Consider the following 24,148-nt stretch of genomic DNA (forward strand, 5'->3'; position numbering starts at 1 on the left):
GGTGCTAACTTACCATTTTCTTCCCTACTTCAACTTGTGTTCCTAATCTGATTTTTGTGGTGCTGCTTTTGATGGGTTGGACTGTTTTATCCCTTTGTGTAAAGACAGATGCAAAATATGAGTTAAATAGTTCTGCTTTCTCCCTGTTGCTTGTCACCTTCTTGCCACTTTTTCCCAGCAATGGACCAATTGTTTCCTTAACTTTTTTCTTGTTTTTAACATGTTGGAAGAAGCTTTTCTTGTTATTTTTTACTTTTGTGGCAAGCCTTTCTTCATTGTGAGCCTTAGCTTTCCTCACTTCATCTTTACAGGCTCGGGCTATTTGCTGATATTCTGCCTTCATTATGTCCCCCTCCTTCCACTTTTTATACTTATCTTTTTTGTCTGTCAATTTGTCAGAGAGTTTTTTATGCAGCCATGCTAGTTTCTTTTGGGAGCTGTTATTTTTCTTCTTCATTGGTATTGTGCTATGTCTTCTTATCCAAAATTGTGAGAGATTTTGGTTGGAACACTAAAAGATTTGATGATCCTGCAAGATTCAGTCGTAACATTTAGAAAAAAGATTTAAGTAATTGTAGAGTCCTGTTTTGTTGGTGTTCCTTAGAACACCAGCAATAGCACGTAGACTTATATACTGCTTCATAGTGCTTTACAGCCTTCATTAAACAGTTTACAGAGTCAGCATATTGCTTCCAACAATCTGGGTCCTTATTTTATGAAACCCAGAAGGATGAAAAGCTGAGTCAACCTTGAGCTGGTTAGGATAGAACTCCTGGCAGTGGGCAGAGTTAGCCTGCCATACTGCACTCTTTAACAACTATGCCACCTTACTAATGTGGTAAATGTAGAAAATTTGGACACTGCTTAAACACATCATAACTCATAGTTTACAAACTATAGTGAAAAAGCCCAAATCAAGTACATTTCATTAGATATTAACATAACCAGCACATTATGCACTTGATTTGACTTAACACATACCGTAACATAAATGCAGTTATTGTGGTTTGTTAACTGGTTTGTAGTTTAATGTATTGTGTGAATACGACCTCTATTCTTAGGCTGTTTATGTGCTATATGTGACTAATGGTTGCGCTGGGTGCAGCATTAGCCATCCTGTTGGATTACGGGAGTTGAAGTGTTACACACCAAAAATGTACATCTTGAGAATAATAATGTAGAAGGCAATTGCTTGCAGTTGAAGAGAACAGTTGCAAGTCACTATCTAAAATGGGCTTTAATCTGGTGATTTAAATATTAGGACTACAACTTCAAGAATTCTCAGCAAACCCAGCAAAAACAGTTCTGTGGTTAATAATAATGAATTATGCAATCTTATGTTGTTAAATCCAGCAAATTTATTTATTTATTTATTTATTTATTTGTTTGTTTATTTGTTTGTTTGTATTTCTAATTTTCCATTTTTATGGCCACTCACACTTGGCTTTAGGCAGTTTAAAAGAGTTAAAAACAATGTTAAAATAGTACAAAAACAGTCCACCAAGGTAACAAGCCTATCACAACTCAAAGGATGTTTGCCTTCATAATTCATAGGCATAAATTGACTTCTTGGTCTCTCTCTCTCTTTTTAAAAAAAAATGATTTAGTAAGTCTAAAAAAACTAGTAACAATGAATTCTAGTGTGACTGGGAAAAAACAGGACCAGGGAAACTTCCTGATTAAAATTCAGTGTTCAATAACCAAATAAAAATATGCATAAAATATAGAACTTTGTAATAATGGAGTCCTTTCAAACCCAAAGAAGGAAATTTAGCCACACAAGCAATTCCTTTAGCATAATCTTCTGCTGGCTGGCTGGGATTGTTGTGAATTGTAATCCCACTCATCGGATCGGCCGAACTGGTAGTAGAGGCAGTGGGAGGCTCTGCCCACCCGCCAGGACGTTTCTGCCAATGCGCGCACCTGAACCGGTAGTAAAAAAATTAGCAACCCACCTCTGCCACCCAGGCAGAGGAAGGTACTGAGAAGGAGGCCAGAGGTCCGGATTGCCTCTTAGCACAACATAGTTTATACAACTCACCACAAAGTACTTGAAAAAGATGCGAAAGAGGCATGGATCCAGGGGTGGGTTCCTGCCACTTCTAAGCTCTCCTATAGAAGAGGTTCCATAAATCCACAGTGCCGTTTAGAACCGGTTCCAGCTCCCTCCGCCCGCCCGTCCACACATCATCAAGATGAAGAGCGAGAGGAGGAATTCTGGGAGTTGAAGTCCACAAGTCTTAAAGCTGTCAAGTTTGAATATCCCTGGGGGGGGGTGTTTCTAAAGGGTTAGGGGTGCAAAGGTCTTGTAACCTGACAGCTTTAAGACTTGCGTGCTTCAATGCCAGAGTTCTTGAGCCAACATGACTGGAGGAGGAATTCTGGGAGTTGAAGTCCACAACTCTTAAAGCTATCAAGTTTGAATACCACTGGAGGTTTTTTTCCTAAAGGGTTGGGGGTGCAAGGGTCTTGTAATTTATACAATACAATACAATAGTAGAGTTGGAAGGGACCTTGGAGGTCTTCTAGTCCAACCCCCTGCCTAGGCAGGAAACCCTATACCGTTTCAGACAAATAGCTATCCAACATCTTAAAGACTTCCAGTGTTGGGGCATTCACAACTTCTGGAGGCAAGCTGTTCCACTGATTAATTGTTCTAACTGTCAGGAAGTTTCTCCTCAGTTCTAAGTTGCTTCTCTCCTTGATTAGTTTCCACACATTGCTTCTTGTTCTACCCTCAGGTGCCTTGGAGAACAGTTTGACTCCCTCTTCTTTGTGGCAACCCCTGAGATATTGGAACAGTGCTATCATGTCTCCCCTAGTCCTTCTTTCTCTTAAGCTAAACATACCCAGTTCCTGCAACCGTTCTTCATATGTTTTAGTCTCCAGTCCCCAGCTTTAAGACAGCTTAATTTGACAGCTTTAAGATTTGTGTGCTTCAAATGCCAGACTTTCTGAGCCAACATTTTGGTTGCTAAGCAAGAGCGTTGTTAAGTGAGTTTCACCACATTTTACAAGTTGGCCAGACTCACCCAATCACATGGCCGGCAAGCCACTCCCACCCAGTCACATGGCTGGCAAGCCACTCCCACAAAGCAGGCCACACCTACAGAAGAGGTTCTAAAAAATTTTGAAACCCACCACTGCATGGATCCTCGCATGAACAGCATGTACATTTCAGCAAAGAAATGAAATTGGGAGAAAATTAAAAGAGGTATCAAAACTCTGTTGGCTTAACCTGGATCCTCGAATCAATTCTGGAGCTCCGTCAAGAACCAAAGGGGCCAAATGTGCAGAATATACCAAATCAACCTATTCCATCCCGAGATTAAACTCGCCCAAAGTCTCTTAAAACAATGTTTCTCTCATCCCACTAAAGCAGCTATAAAAAGGCTTAACTCTGGATGGATGCCACTGGGCTGTCAGGAGTGAGCATCTGGAAGTTTCGGTGGGACGTGAAGGCAGCCTTTGTCCGTAATGGATCCAGCAGAGTTGCAAACTGCTGTGTTTCGTTTTAAATTAATAAGCCGTGCCCGCTAGCATAAATAAAAGGAATTAATTTGAGCTTCTAACGACAAGACCCACCAGCGTAGAGTTAGGGAGGAAAAAAGACTGGTTTTCTGCTGATCCAGTTTGAGTCCCAAGATTTGGGCATCACCGGGTGAGGTCGTAGCCAAAGCCATTCTTATCGTTTTGACAGGCACCTGCGAGTAAGGACACCAAAGGAAAGAATGAGGCCTGGGAATTGAAAATACCAGCCTAGAAATAAAATCAAACCAAGTTTTATTTTGGAGAGGGATTTGCTCTAACGCCCAGGCTGTCCCTGCACCAGAACTAATATCAACATTAGTACTGTAGTGAAATGATCCCAAATGTAGGGGGTTGGACTAGAAGACCTCCAAGGTCCCTTCCAACTCTGCTATTGTAAGATGTTTAATTAAGCCACTCAAAGCTGTGGCTTCTAAAAGGCAAGTAATCTTTGGATGAACCAGAATGAATTTTACCAGGCAGGTAAAATGTTTGGAGTTGGAAGGGACCTTGTAGGTCATCTAGTCCAACCCCCCGCCCAAGCAGGAGACCCTACACTATTTCTGACGGAAGGCAATCCAGTCTCTTCTTGAAAACTTCCAGGGATGAAGCTCCCACAACCTCTTAAGGAAACTTATGTTCTATTGGTTGATCACTCTCACGGCGTGAAAATTTCTCCTTGTTCCTAGGTTGAATCTCTCCTTGATCAGTTTCCATCCATTACTCCTTGTCTGGCCTTCAGGTGCTTTGGAAAACAGCTTGACCCTCTCCTCTCTGTGGCAGCCCCTCAAATATTGGAACCCTGCTATCATGTCTCCCCTGGTCCTTCTCTTCGCTAGACCAGCCATGCCCAGTTCCTGCAACCGTTCTTCATATGTTTTATTCTCCAGTCCCCTAATCATCTTGGTTGCTCTGCTCTGCACCTATTCTAGAGCAGGGGTTGGCAACCTTAAACATTCAAAGAGCTATTTGGACCCGTTTCCCACAGAAAAGAAAACACCGGGAGGCGCAAAGTTCCTAACCGGAAGCCCCCCCCCCCCCCATTCAATTCTGGAGCCAACCGGAAGTCCGCTTCCCCCACCATAGAGTCTGCTCCTAGCACAGCATCCTTTTTCCTCTACCTGTCCTAACTGAAAGCCCTATCAATTATGGAGCTGACTGGAAAAGCTCACCCCTTGCCATAGGGTCCCCTCCTGGTGTGCCATGCTTACCCCCCACCCCAAATTGGAAGCTCCTCTCAAAATTGTGGTGCCGACCGGCAACAGGGAGCCGCAGCAGAGGGATGAAAGAGCCATATGCAGCTCCCGAGCCACAGGTTCCCAGACCCCTGTTCTAGAGTCTCAAGAACTTTTCTGTAGTGTGACCAAAACTGGATGCAGTATTCTAGGTGTGGTCTTACTAACTTTATTAACTAAAGCCTTACTAAGGCTTTGCAAAGTGGTCTTAGTACCTCATGTGATATTGATTGAATCCCTCTGTTAAGGCAACTTAGGGTTGCATTGGCTTTTTTGGCTGTCCCCGCAACCCACTGGCTCATATTTAATTGGTTGTCCACTAAGACTCCAAGATCCCTCACAATTTGTGTTATTAAACCTGTTTTTACCCAATCTATACCTGTACTTTTGGTTTTTCTCGTGTAAGTGTAAGGCTGTTTAAAAATATGTTGAGACTCTAGAAAGAGTGAAGATAAGAGCAACGAAGAGGATTAGGGAACCGGAGGCTAAAACATATGAAGAACAGTTGCAGGAACTGGGTATGTTTAGCTTAAGAGAAAGAAGGACCAGGGGAGACATGATAGCAGTCTTCCAATAAGAGGGAGTCAAACTATTCTCCAAAGCACCTGAAGGCAGGACAAGAAGCAATGGGAGGAAACTAATCAAGGAGAGAAGCAAGTTAAAAATAAGGAGAAAATTCATGACAGTTAGAACAATTAATCAGTGGAACAACTTGCCTCCAGAAGTTATAAATGCTGCTGCAGCACTGGAAGTTTTTAAGAAGATTTTGGATAACCATTTGTCTGAAGGGTAGGATTTCCTACCTATACGGGGTTGGACTAGAAGACCTCCAAGGTCCCTTCCAACTCTCTTATTCTATTCCATTCCATTCTATTCTACTTTACGTCTTCTGCTAGTAATAGCAGTACAGATAGTTCTTGATTTACAACGGCCTGTCTCTCTCTCTTAAGATTGCCAACCCTGTGACCAATGGTCAATGCGATGAGAGCCATAGTCTTAACATCAGATGAATTATTATTTCCCTATAAAGTCAAACCAGGAAATAGGAAGGCTTGAACCTGGGACTGTGAATTTTTAAGGCTTGGATTCTCTCACAAAATTGCCAAGCTACAAGACAACTACTACAGGTAGTCCTCAACGCACGACCGCAATTGAGCCCCAAATGTAGGTGGTTAGGTGAGAAATTTGTTAAGTGGGGTTTGCTCCATTTTACGACTAACCCATTTGTTAAGTGAATCACTGCTGTTATTAACTTAGTTAACAAGGCCGTTAAGTGAATCAGGTTTCCCCCCATTGAGTTTCCTCGTCAGGAGGTCACAAAAGGGGATCATATGACCTTGGGACAGCATAACCGTCATAAATATGAGTCCATTGCCAAGGGCCTGAATTTTATTCATGTGACCATGGGGATGCTGCAACGGTCGTAAGTGTGAAAAACGGTCCTAAGTCACTTTTTTCTGTGCCGTTGTATTCTAACTTCGAACGGTCACTAAACGAAGTGTTGTAAGTCGAGGACTACCTGTACTGCCATCGCTAAGCGAGGGACTAATTAAGTGTCAAATTTATAATTTTATGACTGGTTATGCTACACTCATTAAGCATGTCACTGCGGTCATTAGGCGATTCAGTCTTCTCCTCTTTACTTTGGTTGTCAGAAACCTGCCAGAGATGTCACAACTGACAATTGTGACCCCCAATATGCTGCAACCATCAGTATTCCCCTGAAAATAAGACCTCCCCGGATAATAAGGCAAATTGGGCTTTTGAGCGCATGCGCTAAAATAATCCCTCCCCCGAAAATAAGCCCTGCCCAAAAATATTGCAGCATAGCAGCAGCCATGAGGCGACCACGCTCGCTGCCTCCTGCACCTCAAAAATAATAAGGCCAAGTGCTTATTTTGGGGGTCAGGGAAACACGGTCCATGCTGGTTGGCAAGTGCCCTTAATTTTACTGTAGTCAGGTAGCCGTGGGGACACTGCAATAGTCCTCAGTGATGGGCACAGCGCCTTGCAGCAAAGAAGGGGTTTTTGAAACGGGTGGGGAGGGGGCTGGACTCAGCCACATGTGCAACGAGACCTGGGAGCGGAGTGGATCCCAAGCCACCCTCGTTGCCCTCTTCACTTCTGGATCAGAGTTCTGACTCCCCCCCCCCCAGTAGATGGTACAGCCCGGTCCTTGCCTCCATCTCCTCCTTGCTCCCCCGTTTTGTTCATGTGGACTGTTCCATTTCAGTTTCTTGGACTTGGCCGTTGCGCTTCCCTGAACGGTCACTTTTTTCCAGTGCCGTAACTTGGAACGGTCACTGAACGGATCGTGGCCGGTCAAGGACTGTCTGTCATGAATTGTGGGCAGGACTTTCCGATACTCACAGTCTCCCAGTTTCTCTTCCAGAAAAAGGAGCTGCTCGCTAAGCGATTCCACATGGTCCAAGTAACGAAGGCGGTCCCACATCTCCTTCATCTGGCTGGGCTCCACGGAGGTTGGCAGGATGGAGATGGCTTGCTCCAGGCGCTGAGGGAAAGGGAAGGGACCAAATCGCTGATTAGGAATCTTCCCCTTGGACTCCTGAGCGAGGCGCTTCCCATTTTGGTCTCCTCTCCCCGTGGAGAAACCCTGAATCCCTCCCGTTTTCAAACCCATTTTAACCCTCTCTCCCAGGGGTGGGCTTCAAAGATTTCAGCAACGGGTTCTCTGTGTCAGGCCTGTAGTTATGTTTCTTTTAGGATCTTTGGCCTGCCACACTTTCTATTAATTTCTTATGCTGTTTCATTAGTGTAGTAGATGGGAGGGGGGAATAGAAAGGAGTAGGATTGTGGAATGTATTGTTGTCATTCTTTTCTAGAAGCTCAAGGTCATCTTTTGTCTCCGACACCTGAGCGGAAGCAGAGGGGTGTAGATGCCAGCGTGGAAGATGATGATTGGAACATATGATGGATTATGGGGTGTAGGGATAGATCACGAACTTTCAACTGGGTGGAATTCCAGGAAGAGAATCAGAATTGAAATTCCACAGCCGTGCCAACATGTCTGTATGATTAAATTGGAACTTTAAGGATGATTCTGCCTTGGTCTCTGATTGATTTCATGCATGGTATTTGGAACGCCGACACTCTGCCCAGTTGCTGAGTGGGTGTGGCCATGGTGGGCGTGGCCCAGTTGGCCTCCTGCACCACAGCGGGTATGGGTGTGTGAGGGACTGCTCCCCAGTCTCTGGAGGCTTTCCAGAAGCCTGGGGAGGGTGAAAAACAGCCCCAACGGGCCAACCGGAAGTTCGTTCCTGAACTTTCGGTTGGCCCATTGTGCTTGTTTTTCGCCCTTCCCAACCTCCGAAGGCTTTCTGAAGTCTGGGGCGGGTGAAAATGGCCTCCTCCGGCCCTCCAGAAGAGCGAAAATCAGCTGGCCGGCACGCACATGCAAGCTGCAGCTGACGCTTGGTGTGCTTACAAAACATGGCTCCGTGTGCCACCTGTGGCACGCATGCCATAGGTTCGCCATCACGGGTCTAGAACCTTGCTTCGAGAGTGTTATCTTTCAAGAGAGCAGAGCCTCACCTCTTCCAGCTGTTCCACTTTTGCTTGAAGCTCCTGGATCTCATTGGGAATTGTCTCCTGAATTCCTAAAGTTTGCACTGCAAGAGAAAAATGAAGAAAACGTGGAGTGGAGCTGTACCAAAACGGGGACAGGTTAGACCTCGAGTTACATTTATAATTGAGCCCCCAAATTTCTGTTCTTAAGTGAGATGTTTGTTTAAGTGCGTTTGGCCCCGTTTTACGACTTATTCTCCCCGCCTTTTTTTAAGCGAATCGTGGCCATTGATAAAGTTAGCCATTGGTTGTTAAGTGGCTCTGGCTTCCCCCGTGGACTCTGCTTGCTAGAAGGTTGCAAAAGGGGATCGCGTGACCTGGGGACACAGCAATGGTCATAAGTATCAACCAATTTCATTGTATTTAAGTACAATGGCAATAAAGATTATACTTATCAGTTGCCAAGCCTTTGAATTTTGATCACCTGATCACGGAGATGTTGCAAAGGTGGCAACTGTGAAAAATGGACTTATTCAGTGCCATCGTAACTTTGAACAGTCACTAAGCAAACTGTTGTAAGTACCTGTACGTGGCTCTTTTTATCTGTGGATAGTTGACAGATCTTAACCTGCGGGACCCTATAGTAACCTCAGATTCGCTGATCTAGGATGCTCCATTTTCTTACAAATATATCTAGAATTGTTTCCATTTTTTTTACCAAGCAGTTTGATTCAGGTACAGTATAGGTGGTACCTTGCTCAACAGTAGTAATTGTGAAAGGGATCTTGGAGTCCTAGTGGACAACCATTTAAATATGAGCCAGCAGTGTGCAGCAGCTGCCAAAAAAGCCAACACAGTTCTAGGCTGCATCAACAGAGGGATAGAATCAAGATCACATGAAGTGTTAATACCACTTTATAATGCCTTGGTAAGGCCACACTTGGAATACTGCATTCAGTTTTGGTCACCACGATGTAGAAAAGATGTGGAGACTCTGGAAAGAGTGCAGAGAAGAGCAACAAAGATGATTAGGGGACTGGAGACTAAAACATATGAAGAAGGGTTGCAGGAACTGGGTATGCCTAGTTTAATGAAAAGAAGGACTAGGGGAGACATGATAGCAGTCTTCCAATATCTCAGGGGTTGCCACAAAGAAGAGGGAGTCAAACTATTCTCCAAGGCACCTAAGGGTAGAACAAGAAGCAATGGGTGGAAACTAATCAAGGAGAGAAGTGACCTAGAACTAAAGAGAAATTTCCTGACAGTTAGAACAATTAGTCAGTGGAACAGCTTGCCTCCAGAAGTTGTGAATGCCCCAACACTGGAAGTCTTTAAGAAGATGTTGGGGAGCCATTTGTCTGAAACAGTATAGGGTTTCCTGCCTAGGCAGGGGGTTGGACTAGAAGACCTCTAAGGTCCCTTCCTACTCTGCTATTGTATTGTATTGTATTGATTTCTATCTCATTTTTTATGCCCAAGACAGCCCTTCACTTCCTTCTGAGAATCAAACGCTCCCCAGAGGAGAAACAGACTAGAAACAACAAACAATTATATATATATATTACACAAGCCGAAAAATTTATCCAGCTGTAATGAGAAAGCCACAACACTGTCACTGTCAGGCCTGGAAGCCATCTTTTATATTTGGGCCTTCAGGCCTGCCACAATTTCTACTGTGGGAAAATGGGAGGGGGGATTATATGGAGTAGGGGAGATATATAGTCAAAATAACATTCTTTTCTCAGAGAGTCAAGGACACCTTGCCCTGCAGCTGTGATGGTGTGACTGGGAGGCATCTCCAGTTTTGGATGGTGCCTGATTGGCCCATGTGATGGACATGTGGGTGTTGGGCAGTGACTTGAGCTTTCACTTGGGGGGGGGGAGGAAACCTGGAAGCTTCCAGATTCGGGTTTTCCCAGATGTGCCAATATGACATCTCTAATAAAGTGGAACTTTGAGGAAGTTCAAGCCTCAGAGTCTTCTTTCGTTGGGGGAGTTACTTGGAACCCTGACAGTTGCCGGCGAAGAGCATTTCCTCTTGCAGCAGAGAAATTGTGAAACTGAATGCATCACCTTCTCACCGCGCTTCGGCCCTCATGATCTGCACCTCGGCACAACCAAAGCAGAAGCATCAGATGCAAACTGGACTGTGCGCTTGTTGTGCAGCTAAATGACCACAGACCGGCGTGTTTAAAACAAGAACAAGAAGGTGATGCGTTCAGGGTCCTTTGAGACACTCTCTTGTGCAGCTGCTTGACAGCTGTGAGTGCTTCTGCCACTCCCTCCTGTATCAGCCAGGAGCTGCTGGCTTGAGTCAAAAAGGAAAGTCCCAGCTATTGGGTGAGCTTTGCCATGAGACGAGGAGGCTCAAAGACAGTAACTGTGAGAGGGACCTTGGACGCCTGGTGGACGATCACTTTAACATGAGCCAGCAGTATGCGGCGGCAGCCCCAAAAGCTAATACAATCCTTAGTTGTATAAACAGAGGCATAGAATCAAAATCATGTGACGTATTAGTACTATTTTATAAAGCTTTAGTAAAGCCACACCTGGAATAACTGCATCCAGTTTTGGTCACCACATTACATAAAAGATGTTGAGACTTTGGGGTGGGGGTGGGGGAAGTACAAAGAAGAGCAACTAAGTTGATTAAAGGCCTGGAGGCTAAACCATATGAAGAATGGTTGCAGGATTTTGGGTTTGACTAGAAAAAAGGATTGGGGGGGGGGGGGGAGAGATGGTAGCAGTATTCCAGTATTTGAGATGCTGCCACAAAAAGGAGGGGGTCAATTTATTTTCCAAACCACCAGAAGACAAGACAAGAAGCAATGGATGGGAAACAAATCAAGGAGAGAAGGAACCTGGAATTAAGGAGAAACTTCCTAACATCAAAGGATAAATTTTTTTGGGGGGGGGGGAGTGGAAAGAAAAGCAACTGAGATAATTAAGGGCCTGGAGGCTAAAACGTATGAAGAATAGTTGCAGGATTTGGGTTTCGCTAGTCTAGAGGAAAGAAGGACTAGATGGCGAACCTTTTTTGGCTCACGTGCCATAAGTGGGGGGAGCGGAGGGTGTGTGTGTACAGGCATGCCGCACCCATAATGCAATGCGTGACACCCCCCCAGTGCACATGCGCGCACTACACATGCGCCCCCCCCATATTTTGCATGCTTTTTTCACCCTCCCCAGGTTCCAGAGGCTTTATAGGAGCCTGGGGAGGCGGGAAACAGCCTCCCCCGCCCTCCCGGAATCCCTCCGGAGGCGTCAGGGACCTTCAGGACGCTTCCCTGAAGCCTCCGGAGCAGTCAAAATGAACCTCCGAGCAAACCGGAAGTCCGTTCCCGAACTTCCAGTTTGCCCATAGGGCTGGTTTTTTGTGCTCCGGAGGCTTCAGGGAAGCTCATTTCGCCCTCCCCAGGTTCCTATAAAGCCTCTGGAGCCTGGGGAGGGTGAAAATGGCTTTAAAAAAGGGTGAACTCAACTGGCCAGCGCGCATATGTGCGCTGCCCAGCTGAAAGGGCAGCACCTCATGTGTCCTGACAAATGGCTCCGCGTGCCACCTGTGGTACAAGTGCCATAGGTTCGCCATCACTGGACTAGGGGGAACATGATAGTAGCATGCCAGTAATTGAGGAGCTGCCACAAAGAAGAGGGAGTCAACTTATTTTCCAAAGTACCAGGAGGCAGGACAGGAAACAATGGATGGAAACTAACCAAGGAGAGAAGCAACCTGGAATGAAGGAGAAACTTCCTAGCAGTGAGGACAATTAACCAATGGAACAGCTTTGCCTTCAGAAGTTGTGGGTGCTTCATCACTGGAGGTTTTTAAAGAAGACATTAGACAGCTACTTGTCTGAAATGGTACAGGGTCTCCTGCTTGAGCAGGGGGCTGGAATAGAAGACCTCCAAAGTGCCGTCCAGCTCTATTCTATAATAACTAAAATAAAAACCTTCAGTGATGGAGCACCCACAACTTCTAGAGGCAAGGCATTCCACTGGTTAATTGTTCTCACTGTCAGCAAATTTCTATTTAGTTCTAGATTGCTTCTTCCCATTGCTTCTCTACACCCAGCCTTTTCACACTTCAAGCTCTCGGTTCATCGTAACACCAGTGGTGGGTTTCAATTTTTTTTTACAACCTCTTCTGTAGGTGTGGCCTGCTTTGCGGGAGTGGCTTGCTGGCCATGTGACTGGGTGGGCATGGCCAACTTGTAAAATGTGGTGAAATTCACTTAACAACGCTCTTGCTTAGCAACCAAAATGTTGGCTCAGAAACTCTGGCATTTGAAGCACGCAAGTCTTAAAGCAAGTTACAAGACCCTTGCACCCCTAACCCTTTCGAAAAAACCCCTAGGGGTCTTGAAACCTGACAGCTTTAAGACTTGTGGGCTTCAACTCCCAGAATTCCTCCTCCCGTCATGTTGGCTCAGAAATTCTGGCGTTTGAAGCGTGCAAGTCTTAAAGCTGTCAAGGTACAAGAACCTTGTACCCCTAACCCTTTAGAAAAAAAAACCCAAGGGTGTTCAAACTTGACAGCTTTAAGACTTGTGGACTTCAACTGCCAGAATTCCTCCACTCGCTCTTCATCTTGATGATGTGCAGACGGATGGGGGGAGGAAGCTGGAACTGGTTCTAAATGGCACTGTAGATTTGTGGAACCTCTTCTATAGAACTGGCAGGAACCCATCCCTGCGTAACACCCACCTTTGGTGCCAAGTAGAGGGACGGCCTGGCCGGTGGGAAGCAGGCGACAGCTCTTGCCATCTGGCTCAAGGGCGTACCCAGCCCGACACTGGCACTTGTAGCTGCCAGCAGTGTTAAGACAGTCTTGCGCACAGCGAGCAAGCGGCGTGTTGCACTCGTCCACATCTAAACAAACCAGAAGCACAAATGAAAGAGTGATCAGAATGGTTTTAACTAGGATATCCTCCTCTGGTCAAATCTTTTCCTCTGGAACGATATTCATCCTGATACGTGTATCACTCTGACCAAGGATGGTGACCATTGTATTTGGCTAGGGCAGGGTGTCAAATTCAAGACCTGGGGGCCTTCCGAACTCCATTTTTGCTGGCAGTGGGTTGCAGGAGGTTATCGCAGCCTCCTGAGCTCCATTTTAGCTGGCAGAGTTCTGGGGCCGCCATGGACACCCCCAACACACACATAAGTGACATCAAGCTGGTCAGGCCCATCCTGGCCTCACCCACTCACCCCACGAGGTCCAACACAACCCTGATGCGGCCCTCAATGAAATCGAGTTTGACGCTCTTGGGCTAGGGCATTAAGAGGGCATTCCCCAGATAACCCCCATGCCTAGAATGCCCTTGTTTTAACAGCCGTACTGTTTTAAACTCTTGTTTTACAGGTGGTCCTCGACTTACAACCATTCGTTTAGTGACTGTTCGAAGTGACGACGGCACTGGGGAAAAAAGTGACCTACCACTCTTTTTCACAGTTAGGACACCATTGCAGCATCCCGCGTGATCAAAATTTGGACAACTGACTCATATTTGCGATGGTTGCACTGTCCTGTGATTTTGAGACCTTCCAGCAAAGTCAATGGGGAAGCCAGATTCACTTCACAGCCGAGTTACTAACTTAACTTAGCGATTCGCTTAACAACCGTGGCGGGAACCGTCGTAAAAATGGGGCAAACTCATTTAATAGGTGCCTTGCTTAGTAACAGAAATTTTGGGGCTCAATTGTGGTCGTAGGTCGAGGACTATCTATAGTTATCCAGAAACATACACACCTCCGTAATATCGATTTTTTTGCACCTCCGTAATATCGATTTGACTGTAGGGAAAACTCATTGTGATGAGTAAAGCGTTTGTATGTCAATGCTCAAAACAAAAACCACTTTTGCCTAATTTATCCTGGTTAGGGAAGCACTGCATTAAGGACCATAATCTTGTGAGAGCCATTTGATCCTGTTTATGCAACTGGTAGTATTTTTTAAACAGGTTAATAGAGTTGGAAGGGACCTTGTAGGTCATCTAGTCTGACCCCCCTCCCACCGCCCAAGCAGGAGACCTTGCACCATTTCTGACAGATGGCAGTCCAGTCTCTTCTTGAAAGTTTCCAGTGATGAAGCTCCCACAACTTCTGAAGGCAAGCTACATACATTTTCTACATAGCCCTCAATAATCATAAGGACTAGAACCCCACCCTTTTAAAAAAAATCCACTGCTCACTTGTCAAATTTGGCCCACATGAAAAGAGAAACCTGCCTACTGGCCTGATGGGAGAAGTAAGAGACCCAAAAAATCTGAGCAAAGAGAGAAGACGCAGGACCAGGAACCAAATCCCCGAGACTCCTGCCTTCCACTCACCAATCTGGCAATACCGTCCGCCCCAGCCAGGCAGACACTGGCACTTATTTGGTTGGATGCAGCTGCCTCCATTCTGGCATGACTTGTGACAAATGGCTGGGGGGAGAAAGGAGAGGGGAAGGCTCACCGCGTGTCTCCACACTTAGTGCACCAAGCATATTCATTAAGGCCCAAGAGAGGTTGTGTTGTGTTCCTATCTCCGTGTCATATAATACATATGGGTACATGCATAATTTTGTATGCATGTATGTATGTATTTATTTATCTTGTCATGTTTATGCTTATGCTTATATTAGAGGTGAAAAAAGAAAAAAACTATAAATTGTCCTCCCCTTTTACGATAGATAGTTGATAGATAGATAGATAGATAGATAGATAGATAGATAGATAGATAGATAGATAGATAGATAGATAGATAGATAGATAGATAGATCGATAGATGATGATAGATAGATAGATAGATAGATGATAGATAGATAGATAGATAGATAGATAGATAGATGATAGATAGATAGATGATAGATAGATAGATGATAGATGATAGATGATAGATGATAGATGATAGATAGATAGATAGATAGATAGATAGATAGATAGATAGATGATAGATAGATAGATAGATAGATGATAGATAGATAGATGATAGATGATAGATGATAGATGATAGATGATAGATAGATAGATAGATAGATAGATAGATAGATGATAGATAGATAGATAGATAGAAGATAGATAGATAGATAGATGATAGATGATAGATAGATAGATGATAGATGATAGATAGATAGATGATAGATAGATAGATAGATAGATAGATAGATGATAGATAGATGATAGATAGATAGATAGATAGATAGATAGATAGATGATAGATAGATAGATAGATAGATAGATAGATAGATAGATAGATAGATAGATAGATGCAGGCAGGCAGACAGACAGACAGGCAGACAGATAGAGCCAGGCAGGCAGGCTGATAGACAGACAGAGGCAGGCAGGCAGGCAAATAGAGGCAGGCAGGCAGGCAGGCAGGCAGGCAGGCAGGCAGGCAGGCAGACAGACAGACAGACAGACAGACAGACAGATAGATAGATAGATAGAGGCAGGCAGGCAGGCAAGCAGGCAGGCAAGCAGGCAGGCAAATAGAGGCAGACAGGCAGGCAGATAGATAGATAGAGGCAGGCAGGCAGGCAGGCAAGCAGGCAGGCAAATAGAGGCAGGCAAGCAGGCAAATAGAGGCAGGCAGGCAGATAGACAGATAGAGGCAGGCAGGCAGGCAGGCAAATAGAGGCAGGCAAGCAGGCAAATAGAGGCAGGCAGGCAGATAGACAGATAGAGGCAGGCAGGCAGGCAGGCAGATAGAGGCAGGCAGGCAGGCAAATAGAGGCAGGCAGGCAGGCAGGCAGGCAGGCAGATAGAGGCAGGCAGGCAGGCAAATAGAGGCAAGCAGGCAGATAGACAGATAGAGCCAGGCAGGCAGGCAGGCAGATAGAGGCAGGCAGGCAGGCAAATAGAGGCAAGCAGGCAGATAGACAGATAGAGCCAGGCAGGCAGGCAAATAGACAGACAGAGGCAGGCAGGCAGGCAAATAGAGGCAGGCAGACAGACAGACAGACAGACAGACAGACAGACAGACAGACAGACAGACAGATAGTGGCAGGCAAGCAGGCAAATAGAGGCAGGCAGGCAGACAGACAGATAGAGGCAGGCAGACAGACAGATAAATGCAGGCAGGCAGGCAGACAGATAGAGGCAGACAGACAGACAGATAGATACAGGCAGGCAGGCAGACAGATAGTTAGATTATACACACGCACACAGAGAGAGAAACAGACCGAGAGAACAGTCAACAGGTTAAACTAAACATTCCACTAATCTTCAAATCCCTCTGTTAACCATCAGCTGTTGTATTTAGTGCACAGAAAGTCCATCGGAAATTGTTCTACGGGATTTGATCGCTCACCTTCCTCGCACTTAGTGTCCCCCAGGTGACGTTTCTTCCATCCTGGGCAGCAAACGATGTGGGCCTGTAAGATCTCTTTCCGCACCTGCCGCGTGGCTAGCCGGTAGGTCGTCCTACAGAAGAGAAGCCACGTTCATTCTCCTGAGCGGGGTGGAGAGAACCTCAAATAGCCCCATCTGTTTTCTGTAAATTTATTCTACTTTCTGCCACAGTGGTACTTACAACAAAGGAAGGACATTAGCTGTTAGTTACAGGCAGTCCTCAATTTATGACTGTCATTTGGACTCTAATGTCCATCCCTAAATGATGTACTCATTAAGTCATGCCCTATTTTGTAGCAATAGCTCTTGAATTTATATACTGCTCCATAATGCTTTACGGTACTCTCTAAGTCAGCGATGGCGAACCTTTTTTGGCTCGCGTGCCACAAGGGGGGGGAGCGCAGGGGGGTCATGTGTGGGCGTGCCGCACCCATAATGCAACATGCCCACCCGTGCGCATGCGCGCACAACGCGCAACCCCCCCCATTTTTACATGCTTTTTTCGCCCTCCCCAGGCTCCAGAGGCTTTCTAGGAGCCTGGGGAGGGCGAAAAGAGCCTCCCCCGCCCCCCGGAGGCCCTCCGGAGGCTTCAGGGACCGTCCGGAGGCTTCCCTGAAGCCTTCGGAATGCTTAAAATGACCCTCCGAGCAAACCGGAAGTCACTTCCGGTTTGCTCAGAGGGTTGTTTTAAGCGTTCCGAAGGCTTCAGAAAAGCCTCCGGACGGTCCCTGAAGCCTCTGGAGGGCCTCCAGGGGCGGGGGGGCTCTTTTCGCCCTCCCCAGGCTCCTAGAAAGCCTCTGGAGCCTGGGGAGGGTGAAAAATGGCTTTTAAAAAGGTGAACTCAGCTGAAAAATGGCTCCGCGTGCCACCTGTGGCACGCGTGCCATAGGTTCGCCATCACTGCTCTAAGTGGTTTACAAGGTCAGCATATTTCTTCCAACAATCTGGGTCCTCATTTTACCGACTTCGGAAGGATGGAAGGCCGAGTGAACCGTGAGCCCTTCAGGATCAAACTGCTGGCAGTCGGCAGAGTTAGCCTGCAATACTGCAGCTTAACCCCTGTGCCAACACATGCTCCTAAGGTCACTTTATGACTTTTCTGCCACAATTGTTAGGCAAATCCATTCTCCCCAATGATTTTGTTTGACAGAGAGCAGCTGGGAAGGTTACAAATGGCGATCATGTGACCCTGGGATCCTGCAACCATCATAAATGCATGCCGATTGCCAAGGGCTCAGGTAGAAGTCCCTCTGTATAAAGTGGTAAGGACAGTGGGAGGAAAATGTACTTTTCTCAGCCGACGCAGAAAACGCAGGGGCTGCTGTGCCTTTGCTTCACCAGTGTCTCACTTTTGAGCCACCAAGCTAGCTCTCCCTCTCCTCTGCCACAAATACAGGATACACAGATCCTTCTGAATCCTCATCTGACCCAAATTTTGATCATACCTGTAAGAACTGCACACGCGAGGTCCTGGGCACAGCGTCAAATATGGCTGGTGTTGGGGCTTGGCGTACGTCTCATTGTAGGCTAAGGGGATTCTCAACATATTTCGGGCACACACTTGGCTGTGGGTAGAAATGGGAGGACGCTGAAAAAGCAATATTTGTCTCTTCTAATCCATACAAAATTGGGTCAGAGAAAAACCTAGAACAGCAGGAGAACGTTTTACCCTTGGCTGAATTGTTCGTGGAGCCAGTCTGATGTAGTAGTGAAGGCTCCAGGCTGGAAACCAGGAGACTGAGTTCTAATCCTGCCTGAACAAGAAGCAATGGGTGGAAACTAATCAAGCAGAGAACCAGAACTTAGAACTGAGGAGAAACTTCCTGACAGTTAGAACAATTAATCAGTGGAACAGAAGTTGCCTCCAGAAGTTGGGAATGCTCCAACACTGGAAGTCTTTAGGAAGATGTTGGATAGCCATTTATCTGAAATACAGTACAATACAATAGCAGAGTTGGGAGGGACCTTGGAGGTCTTCTAGTCCAACCCCCTGCCTAGGCAGGAAACCCTATACCATTTCAGACAAATGACTATCCAACATCTTCTTAAAGACTTCCAGTGTTGGGGCATTCACAACTTTTGGAGGCAACTTCTGTTCCACTGATTAATTGTTCTAACTGTCAGGAAGTTTCTCCTCAGTTCTAAGTTGCTTCTCTCCTTGATTAGTTTCCACCCATTGCTTCTTGTCCTGCCCTCAGGTGCCTTGGAGAATAGTTTGACTCCCTCTTCTTTGTGGCAACCCCTGAGATATTGGAACACTGCTATCATGTCTCCCCTAGTCCTTCTTTCTCTTAAGCTAAACATACCCAGTTCCTGCAACCGTTCTTCATATGTTTTAGTCTCCAGTCCCCTAATCATCTTTGTTGCTCTTCTCTGCACTCTTTCTAGAGTCTCCACATCTTTTCTACATCGTGGCGACCAAAACTGAATGCAGTATTCCAGGTGTGGCCTTACCAAGGCATTATAACAGAGTGGTATAGGGTTTCCTGTCTAGACAGGAGGTTGGACTAGAAGACCTCCAAGGTCCCTTCCAACTCTGTTATTCTATTCTATTCTATTCTATTCTATTCTTAGTCCCAATGTCAGCCGGGTGATCTTGGGCCAGTCAGTCCTAGGAAAGAGGAGATATGGGTCTCCTACTTGTGAAACCTGGCGAAGAAAACTGCAGGGACTGGTCCACACGGCCTCCAGGAGTCAATCCTCACTTGAGGAAAACAAACAGAGAAACACCAAACCCACCATCCTCTCCTCTGAATTCTCTCCCGCTAGCAATCCATCTTCTCTTTCACACATCACCTGGAAAGTGGCTTAGGGCCAATCATTCTCTCAGCTCTGGGAAGAAGGCAAGGATAATCCACTTTCAAAAAACTCACTAAGAAAACCATCAATGGATTGTGACATTAACAATTATCACTACTACAAGGAGTTCTCGAGTTATGACCATAATGGAGTCTATACCTATCAAGGTCGTAACTCATGACAATTGTAAAGACTTCATTTTAGGACCTTTTTTGTGGCGGTCACTAAGAGAATCACTGCAGTGTATTAAGCAAACAGGGTCATTAAGCAAACTTGGTGCGTTTTTGCCCAAATCAGAAGTAAAAGCCAGTTTTAATCAAAACCGTCATAAAATGTGATAGCGTGACTGCAGGACACTGCACACAGCCGAAAATGGAGGCTGGTTGCATACACCCTAAGTATGGGCACATGACCGCAGAGGGTTGGCCATCAGAACTTCAAATCTGGGTTGTCAGTCACCCCCAGATAGGTCTGTCATAACTTCAAATGTTCGCTAACCGACCGGTCATAATTCAAGGACGACCTCTATTCAAAAAGCAGCAGAATTTAGCAAGAGCTCTGCCAAGAGGAGAAGAAAAGAACAGTAAAGAATTACCCATCCTCCTCCTATTTAATGAATCTTTTTTTAAAATAAAGTGTTGCAATCCTCAGGATATTCTTGTGCCAGTGAGTTCCACAGATACTAGTTCCTGTTAAAAACAATAACAACGGGACTTCCTTTTTTTTTTGCATCTTCGCTTTCGTCTGCTGAGTTGTTAGCACAGTGCATCAAGACCAACAGTAGCCAACCACAGCCGAACCAGTGGTTAACTCACGCCAGGGTTGTGTGTTTTTAAGCAAATGTGTCTCTCGAATTGTTTCCAAGGCGTAACTAAAGTTTTCAGATGCTTCCCAAGAACAATAAAGAGGAATTGCTTAGGGCTTGAACCTCCTGGCTGCTGTATGAGCTCTGTATTACTTCACCACTTTAGTTCCCTTCTTTCTAAATCGCCTTACCCCTCTCGTTGCTTGCTCTGGCCAAGTGTTTCCCTTAGAAGGAATATTACAAGGAATTTCCCACAAAGCAGGACAATGGGAACGGTGGCTGCTGGCCTCCCCATTTCCCACAGCGCTGGAAAGCCTTCGGAGCCCAGGACCTGTGGGAGCGGAGAAGAAAGGCTAAGCAAGACAACGGCAAAATAAAATAAAGCCAACACAGAGGGAGAGGGGGGGGGAATCTGTATTTCCTGTCTCTTTGGCCCCCTCCTAATGCTTAGCCAGTAGAAAGGGGTTCCCTGGAACCCTCCCCCCACTTTCAGAAGGTTCTCTCGGTCATCCCTTGGCTTCTCCAGAAACCACAGCTCTGCAGTGGAGTGTACATGTGTGTCACAATTTGCAAAACACACCCAGGAAATTTGATGACAACAACAGAGCATCAAGTTCCTCTGTAGGATCGTACTCAAAATTTACATGATACAACCGGCTGAGATTTCCCCTATGCTACTAACAGAGACAAAAATTTTAACATCCCTGATGTATGACCCAAATGCTGGCAGCATCTATGCATGTCCACAGAGAGAGACAGGCAGACAGACAGAGAAAGAGAGAGAGAGAGAGAGAGAAAGAGAGACAGACAGAGAGAGAGAGAGACAGAGAGAGAGACAGAGAGAAAGTCAGAGAGACAGAGAGAAAGACAGAGAGAAAGACACAACACAGAGAGTGAGAGACACAGAGAAAGACAGAGAGAAAGACACACACACAAAGAGAAAGAGAGACAGAGACTGAAAGACAGAGAGAGAAAGACAGAGTGAGAGAGAGAGACAGAGAGAAAGACACAACAGAGAGAGAGAGAGAGACAGAGAGAGAGAGACCGAGAGAAAGACAGAGAGAGAGAAACAGAGTCAGAGAGAAAGACACAGAGACAGAGAGAGACAGAGAGAGACAGACTGAGAGAGACAGAGACAGAGAGAGAGAGAAAAAACACACAGAGAGAGACAGAGAAAGACACAGAGAGAAAGACAGAGAGAGAGAGAGAGAGACAGTGCAAAGCGTCTTCCTTTCTGCAGCTCAGACAAAGCCCCAATTTCAAGCTGTCAAACTCCCATTAAAGGCAGAAGAGCGGAGAGGGCAAAAAAAAAAACAGTTAGGGCTGAACCGCAAGGCTCTGGATGGCCCCTAGAGGGCACCACAACCACTCAGTGCATTCAAAGGTTGCTGCCCCTTCTGGTGATCCAGAGATTTGCAACCTCAGATCCCTAAAACGAGCAGCTCCTGCATATTTACAATTTTTTTTCTGCCCACTTTGCAATGTGGTATCACATGCGTGATCAGGATCTGTGTCCTAAAAGGCTGCCTAGCCGCTCACGCATGCTCCCAGACCCTCTTGCTCCGGATACCTGTTTCTGTGGCTCTCCGTATCCTCAGCCAGCCTGGAGACTCCAGAGCAGAAGCTGCTGACTGCAGTGAAGTTGTCGGCTCGGGCTGGCTTGGATGGTGGCGGGATGTGTGTGTGTCTGAACTGGAGCTGCCAAGTCCCCACCTCTCTTGGATGGCTTCCACACACCCCTGCAGCATGGCAAAGCCCCCCGTGCCCCCTGGCATTTCATCCCCTGGCATGAGTCATGGCCCTCCGACCCTGGTCCCGCCGAGGAGGCGAGTGGCCCAGACAGGGCCCCATTGTCCCCTCCGCCCCCTTTGAATTCCTCACCCCCCACGGAAACACATGGGCCCATTGTCACGCTTGGGGGATTGGGGAGGGGGTGGCAGGGCATTCTGTGGGGGGAAGAGAGAGAACCCCCCCCAAGCTGAGATATTTGGGGTGTGGAGGAGAGGGAGGTGCGAAATGGCAGGGCTGGGCGTCACCGGCAAAGAGACGGAGCACCGCAAAGGCCTTTGCGAACCGCTTTTCACAATAGGACAAAGGCAGGAACCAATTTCAGGCCCTGACGGAAAATATCACCCACAGATGTCGGCTTTTCAAATAAAAAAAGGAACCAGCAGATCTCCAGCCGGACGCTTTGACTCCCACAAGCCCTCCTAACGCAAGAGCTGGGGGATGCCTGGGTGGGCCAGGCCGCTAAGCTTCCTCAGTCCTCCTCCACTATCGCCTGAGGTTGCCCTCACGTCAACCCCAGATCTGGCAGGCCCCCAAAACTGGACTATTCTGAACCTTGAAGAAAGTCCCCCAGGAGGCTGGCTCGAATCCTGGCCATCCTTTGGCTTCCACTCTCTCCTGCCAACTCTACGGGGGATTTTGAAAATTTTGCACGGGGCTAAAAGCAAAGAGATTGCACAGTTTTGGGTCTGAAGGAACTTCGCATCTGTTCCTTCAGGGAAAAAGGACAAGAGGGCCACCAAGAGAGAAAGGGAAAGGGGACACCTGGCCTGCTTTTGACCTCTCCCACCCCCTGTCCCATGTTAGATTATTTTCTGTAGAAGCCAAAATTCAGATTTTTCTGCCTACGCACTCATCCCGCTCAAGGGTCAAGCTTTTGGGCTCCCTCCCGGGACATTGTTTCTTTCACACCCCGTGGTGTGTGTGCTTTGAGAGGCACATATGTGAAGCCTTTCTCCAGTTGTTTCCACACCCCCGCGCACAGATGGCGGGCAGAACAACACAACAGCTGGTTTGGGTGCTATGCTACACACACGTGTGTGTGGGGGCTGGCCAGCCTCATCTGTGTGACACCCTATTGTTGCCTTTCTGGAGATCAGGAGATGGAAAATCGACCTGAGGATCACCCTCTGGGGAATGCAGAGAGGGAGGGGACCTTCAGAGACCGTTGAGCTGGGTTGCTTTGCTTCATTGGCCCAACAGCTGCTTAAAGGCAGAAAGTCCTTTCGGTAGTTTCAGTGGTTGGTTGGCATCTAAGTTAATAGACAGGTGGGCAGCTTTATCTGTTGTTGGTCACATTGTCATGAGCTTCATCAACCTTATTGTTTGTTTTCTTCTTTTTCCGCCTTCTCCTCTTCCTCTTTTCCATCGTCTCAACAAGTGACAGTCCCTGGCTGATACTGGGTATACCAGGGGTGGATTCCTGCCAGTTCTAAGCTCTTCTATAGAAGAGGTTCCATAAATCTACAGTGCCGTTTAGAACCGGTTCCAGCTCCCTCCTCCCGCCCGCCCGCCCCTCCCGCCCGTCATCAAGATGAAGAGCGAGGGGGAGGAATTCTGGGAGTTGAAGTCCACAAGTCTTAAAGCTGTCAAGTTTGAATACTCTTGGGTTTTTTTTCATAAAGGGTTAGGGGTGCAAGGGTCTTGTAACTTGACAGCTTTAAGGCTTGTGTGCTTCAAATGCCAGAGTTCCTGAGCCAACATTTTGGTTGCTAAGCAAGAGCGTTGTTAAATGAGTTTCACCACATATTACAAGTTGGCCATGCCCACCCAGTTACATGGCTGGCAAGCCACCCCCACCCAGTCACATGGCCGGCAAGCCACTCCCACCCAGTCACATGGCCAGCAAGCCACTCCCACCCGGTCACATGGCCAGCAAGTCACTCCCACCCGGTCACATGGCCAGCAAGCCACTCCCACCCGGTCACATGGCCAGCAAGCCACTCCCACCCGGTCACATGGCCGGCAAGCCACTCCCACCCGGTCACATGGCCGGCAAGCCACTCCCACTCGGTCACATGGCTGGCAAGCCACTCCCACCCAGCCACATGACTGGCAAGCCACTCCCACAAAGCAGGCCACACCTACAGAAGAGGTTGTAAAAAATTTTGAAACCCACCACTGGTGTATACCCA

General features: G+C 46.8%; 1 protein-coding gene and 1 long non-coding RNA gene across 4 annotated transcripts in view; one reads left to right on the forward strand and one right to left on the reverse strand.

Moving 5' to 3' along the window:
- The window catches only part of LOC309383178, a 474,080-nt gene that overhangs the window by 417,445 nt on the left and 32,487 nt on the right, over positions 1-24,148 (forward strand). The gene's annotated exons all lie outside the window — the stretch shown is intronic.
- EGFL8 (EGF like domain multiple 8) lies at positions 1,358-21,944 on the reverse strand. Of its 3 annotated transcripts, XM_081935384.1 has the most exons (9): positions 21,796-21,944; positions 20,417-20,556; positions 18,067-18,186; positions 16,581-16,693; positions 14,618-14,713; positions 12,993-13,157; positions 8,316-8,392; positions 7,134-7,275; positions 1,358-3,704 (listed from the first exon to the last, which is right to left on the reverse strand). In XM_081935384.1, the coding sequence occupies exons 2-9, from the start codon at positions 20,518-20,520 to the stop codon at positions 3,655-3,657; spliced, it is 867 nt and encodes a 288-aa protein (XP_081791510.1). In that variant the 5' UTR covers positions 20,521-20,556; positions 21,796-21,944; the 3' UTR covers positions 1,358-3,654. The 3 variants fall into 3 exon arrangements, with proteins under 3 accessions (XP_081791510.1, XP_081791511.1, XP_081791512.1); XM_081935385.1 differs by lacking the exon at positions 14,618-14,713; XM_081935386.1 differs by lacking the exon at positions 12,993-13,157.

The sequence above is a fragment of the Natrix helvetica genome, assembly GCF_964273705.1.
Source record: "Natrix helvetica genome assembly, chromosome: 1".
Taxonomy (NCBI): domain Eukaryota; kingdom Metazoa; phylum Chordata; class Lepidosauria; order Squamata; family Natricidae; genus Natrix; species Natrix helvetica.